The 5,361-nt window shown below is 35.9% G+C and overlaps 1 protein-coding gene across 1 annotated transcript; it reads right to left on the bottom strand.

Moving 5' to 3' along the window:
- Positions 1-2,250: 2,250 nt before the first annotated feature.
- Positions 2,251-5,355, bottom strand: LOC118485382 (cullin-1-like). The gene is made up of 8 exons (XM_035981450.1): positions 5,334-5,355; positions 5,192-5,247; positions 4,178-4,298; positions 3,673-3,834; positions 3,437-3,580; positions 3,122-3,340; positions 2,857-3,024; positions 2,251-2,671 (listed from the first exon to the last, which is right to left on the bottom strand). The coding sequence occupies exons 3-8, from the start codon at positions 4,187-4,189 to the stop codon at positions 2,570-2,572; spliced, it is 807 nt and encodes a 268-aa protein (XP_035837343.1). The 5' UTR covers positions 4,190-4,298; positions 5,192-5,247; positions 5,334-5,355; the 3' UTR covers positions 2,251-2,569.
- Positions 5,356-5,361: the final 6 nt, after the last annotated feature.

Raw genomic sequence — 5,361 nt, 5'->3', positions numbered from 1 at the left:
TCCCCAACTTTTAGAAATTACATTCGTGCTCCCTGTGGTTTAAAAAGTTGTTACTCGGATAGTCCCTCGAATGGATGACAGTTAGTTTTCTCAATTAAGTGAGTGTGAAATGACATAATTACCCCTTACCCTTGCTAAAAGACAAAAAAAACGTTACATTAAATTAACTTATTATTATACAATAGCAGGGCCCACCCTCCCCACCCCTTTTACCTCGCCACCATCTGCCGGCAATCACCACCGGACCACCACCATCACATCATGAACACCACCTATCCACCAACATCAAACCATGAACCACAGTTGGACCACCACCATCACAACATGAACCACCACCAAAAATGTTGTAAGAATCGCTAGGCGCTAGTCGGGCGGTGGGGTACCGACTAGCGATTAATCGGGATTAATAGGGACTAATCGGAATTAATCGGATTGAGAATTTTATATGTAATTTTTAGTTACATATATACACACACATTTTTATATGTAATTTTTTAAAGTAGACATGTTTTAACCCCTCACTAACCCATTTTTTAAGTAATTGGAAGAAATTTATATGGTTTGATCAAAATTTGGCCGGCGTCTAGCCAAAATTTGGCCAAAATAGGACCGACATTGACTGCCTAGCTATTAATCGGCCATTAGTCGGTGAACCTCCGATTAGTGATTAATCGGCGACTAATCGGAGACTAGTCGGGATTTTTACAACCATGCCACCTATCCACCAACATCACACCGTGAACCACCACCATCGCAACCAAAAACCCAATCAAATTCGAAATATCAATCGCAATAATCAACAACACAACAAACCAAGAACACCCCCCAATTTATAATCACCAGCAGCACGCTCTGAACCAGAAAAAGAAAACAACCAAATTCACAATCCTCGAAAACACCCCATAACAAAACACCTCACCGTGCACCAGAATCGCCCCAAACAACACTAGATTCCACGTATCAGTCTTAACAATGAGCAACACAACAAACCCTAGAAACACGATATTGTACACCACCATAACCAAACGCACCTTCTGATTTGCGAGATCCTTAATCACAATTGCACTTGTCGATCAACTGTTGTACGTTTGTCAAACAGGTGGTGGTGAAGGTAGAGGTGGGCGATGGTCTGCATATAAGAAGATGAAACGGGTAGGAGTGATTTGCGAATTGATCTGGTGAGGCGGCAATGGGTGAAGTCACGACCTTGTAATGGTGGTGGTCCGGCGGTGGTTCGTGGTGTGATGTCGGTGCTCTTTCCGTGTAATTGTGAAACATGTTTAGAAAGGGAGACGATTTTCGGGGGGTGGGGGGTTGTTATAGATAATATTTAATAATTAACAATTAATTTTGGGGCCTAATTGATATTTCAAATGATTAATTAGATTTTCTTATATTTTAATTAATAAAAGCAAGGGGTAATTATGTCATTTTACACTCACTTAACTGAGAAAGCTAACTTTCATTCACTCTGAGAACTATCCGAGTAACAACTTGTTAAACCACATGGAGCACGAATGTAATTTCTAAAAGTTGGGGACTATAGGTGTTATTTTACAAAATCACATGGAGCATTCGTGCATTTTACTCAAAAAAAAAATAATAATAAAATAAAAGATGATAGCAAGATATTGTAAGGTCACATAAGCCAATGCGTTTATGATAACTAATTATTCTTTAAATTTATATTAATATACTAGATAAGAGATAACTATTTATTAAATAGTGACCTAAATAGTTCACAAGCCTAGTCAAGCTTCACCATCATTGTTTGTCATCTTCCCTTTGTTATCTTCACCATGTACAACCATCTCCCCTGTCACCATCATCCACACCGTGCCCATGGTTATATATAGCTTAAAGCATTCACATTGGATTCATAAATATGTGAGTAAAACCTCTAAATTATATAGAATGGCTGTTAGTGGTTACGAGTGGATAGAGAAATGGTTGTTTGTAGAGAGTGAAAATATAATGATAAAATTAATGAAAAAAACATTATTATTTAATTGAAAATGATGGAGATCAGGTAGTATAATTATAGAGACGAAGATAAAAAGCTCTTGTAAATCCTTTCTGATGTCTCAAAACCACGTACCACAACCAACACCAACAGTTTCGATCATTACAGCTTATTGCAATGACAAAGTACGGTGGGTTTGTTGTTCGAGATGGAAGGGTTATAATCTCATAACCAAGTTACAAGATACAGAAAACCACAACTCCCTTTCAACAGAAATTTCATCACAATACAAGCAACAAAACAAGTCATATAATAAAGCCAAATATGAAAAGTGAGCCAATTTTGTCATCTGTAAACTAATGTAAGTAGCAAAACAGAGAATATTACATTACAATATCCACAAACAAAGATCATCATCATCATATTGGCTTATAGAAAACTTAAAAGAGATACGTGTCACGGTGTCGTTCAATCATCAATCCAAAACATTGGCAACATCTACACGGTAACCTTCTGCCAATCAAACTTAGAAGCACCAGCGTTACTCCGAAATTCATGCCATTTGGGCTTCTAATTGATCACCTCCAACTATAACCATAAACAGATTCATGCCAAGTACCGGAACAAGTTCGGGTTCTCTTTGTCTCTTTCAAGATAATCACGTGTTATCAGATCTTCAATCCTCTTCTTGATTGCTTTTACATCAGGCTACACAAGTTCAACCTCACGTTAGAAATATGGAACAATTCACGACTTATGTTTAATATCTTAACGGGTCAAACAGGTTGAAGAACGCCCATTTCTTGTTTAGAAGTTTGTTTGTTTTAACTTCTTAAACGATACATATATCAATATTTTTTGGTCAAATTTAAGTATTTTGAAGAAGAAATTACCTTAAACATGCGGCCCAACTGTTCAACACACTCCATAACCAACTGCTGGTATCCCAACACCTTTCTGCTCTTCATGATACGCACAATCGAAGCATCAATCGCATACCGCCTATCCTTATCAACATCCTCAATTACCTTTTTCTTCTCATCCACAGGAGGTAGAGGAATCTAAACATATAGATAAGTAAACTAAATGATGCTTTGATGGTCTAATCAAAAGACACACACACATATATATATATATATAATAAGAACAATCACATACCTTGATCCTCCTCATTTTATCTGTAAACTTGGAGTTAAATTCAAAGTAATCGGTTGGAGAGATTGTTTTGGTATTTGGCTCCTTGATAAGAATCTTATACTTTGCACACGACAGAGAATGAAGAAGCCTAACAACATCATCATCTGACAAGTTCAACTGACTCATAATTTCCTGATAACTCAATCGGTCTGACAAGTTGAACAGTAGTAGAGCAGATGCCTTCATCAATCAAAGTCAAAAACAATATTAAATAATAACCTTTTATTGTATACCTATGACATAAGTTAATACATAAAGCATGTTTATCAAAGAAACCTGATAGGTTGTGACGATGAGCTCCATGGTTTTCGGTTCAAATTTCCCATTAATGTTGCAGGTACCCAATGAATATATCCATGTAAGTTTCCTGTGCTTTGTTTTCGTTTGATAAAACTCTCTGAAAACTTCAACACACTTTACCTAAAGAAAAGAAAAGGATAACAAATAAACATGCTAGAGAGATACAAGACATGATTGTTTTTCTCATAAAGATGAATTAACGGTTGAAGTACCATCTCTGCTGGAAGATTTAGGTCAAAAGATTTGTAACTTGGCCAGAAGCCGGTCGTCAACACGGTTACAGTCAAGTCAATCCCGGGACTAACATTTGAATTGTTGCTCAAGTACTCCTCAAAGTGGGATTGGTTTTCCTTTGCCAATGTTAAATCTGTAACCTGAAAAGTAGATACACAAGAATGAGGGAATAGAGAGAGATTACAATCACATAATGTAGGTACCACAAAGTAATACTAGAAGCAACATTTTTGACCCGTTAATGATAAATGGATTAACTCGGGTCATGCGTTATCCCACTCACGTCAAATTGTTAGAATAAATAATAGCTATATGGAAAGCAATTCAGATGGGTCGAACCAGGTCCAAAATGTATTTTAATGCATAAAATTTCCTAAATCATATCATTCAGAAAAACAAGAATATCATTTATATGACATAACTTATGACTAAGTATGAAAGTTTAAACTAAAGGTGCGATTCTAATCGCTAGTGCATACTTACCATTCCTTCCATCTTTGAAGTGAACTGGCCACCACATTGTTGCTTCAGCTTTGTCAAAATACTTCTCTCGTGCTCATCATTGGCACTTTTGTCAAACAAAAGCCGCCGTGCGAGTTTTTTCCTGCAAGTAGAATACATCTTTAGAAGTTACAGGTGGCTTTTTTTACCCTTACAAATAGAATGTAAAAAAATCAGGTTATACTCATAGTTATCAATAGCAAATACCGACAACAAGATATAGATACCTATATGCTACGTAGCGATAGCGACTGGCGCTATTTCGTGTTTAGCGATAAGGTAATTAAAGTTTAAGAAATAAAAAATAGCTATTTATAATATATACTATTTATTATTATACTTTTTATGTATAAATTTATAAGTTTATAGACCAGGTGTAAACTAGTGAAAATAGAGGGGGTTAAATGTAAAAATACACAAACTAACTTTACACTTTTTATGCAACTTTTTACAAGTTTTAGAGACTAAAAGTAAACTAGTGAAAGATAGAGGGGTTAAATGTTAAAATACATAGAATTATTTAACCCTAAAAGGCTAAAACACAAAAAACAAGCAGCCGCTCTTCTTCTTCTTCCTGGTTTCCGGCTAAAATGGCAGCACCGGAGCTGGAATTCGTCGTCAGAATCCCGCTATAATCACGCTATGGAGTCGCCAATTAACAGACAGCGAGATATGCGTGATACGCTATGAAGCGCGTGATAGCAAAAGATAGCTTTAATGCATAGAACCTCCTAAAACATTTATTTACTTCATCAAATTGAAGTGTATTTTAATGCATAGAATCTCCTAAATCAATTCATTCAAACAAATATATCATCAGTAAATAAATGATGTTTTGTAGTCATGTTTAACACGCTGATATTACATGTAAAAGTGCTTCGGTCAACCCAAACAACCCGCCCATCCATTTGCAACTCTAATTGTCAAACGGAAGCAAAAATAACCTTATTATACCAGATAATTAATGTTCATCAAAACTAAAATAAGTGGTTTTACCTATAAAATTCGGCAAAGAGATCTTTATCACTGATGTAGGCAAGCAGCTTTACAACCTGCAAATTAATTAGACAACTCAAATGTCAGAGCCTGCATTAACAATTTCATAACGAGGATGGCATCTTATAACAAATTTATGTACCTTCTCAAGTGTGTCTTCAATCGCTTCA

This window comes from Helianthus annuus, chromosome 13 (genome assembly GCF_002127325.2).
Source record: "Helianthus annuus cultivar XRQ/B chromosome 13, HanXRQr2.0-SUNRISE, whole genome shotgun sequence".
In the NCBI taxonomy this organism is placed as follows: domain Eukaryota; kingdom Viridiplantae; phylum Streptophyta; class Magnoliopsida; order Asterales; family Asteraceae; genus Helianthus; species Helianthus annuus.
The sequence above is the reverse complement of the archived record's forward strand: the minus strand, read 5'-3'. Positions and strand labels throughout refer to the sequence as shown.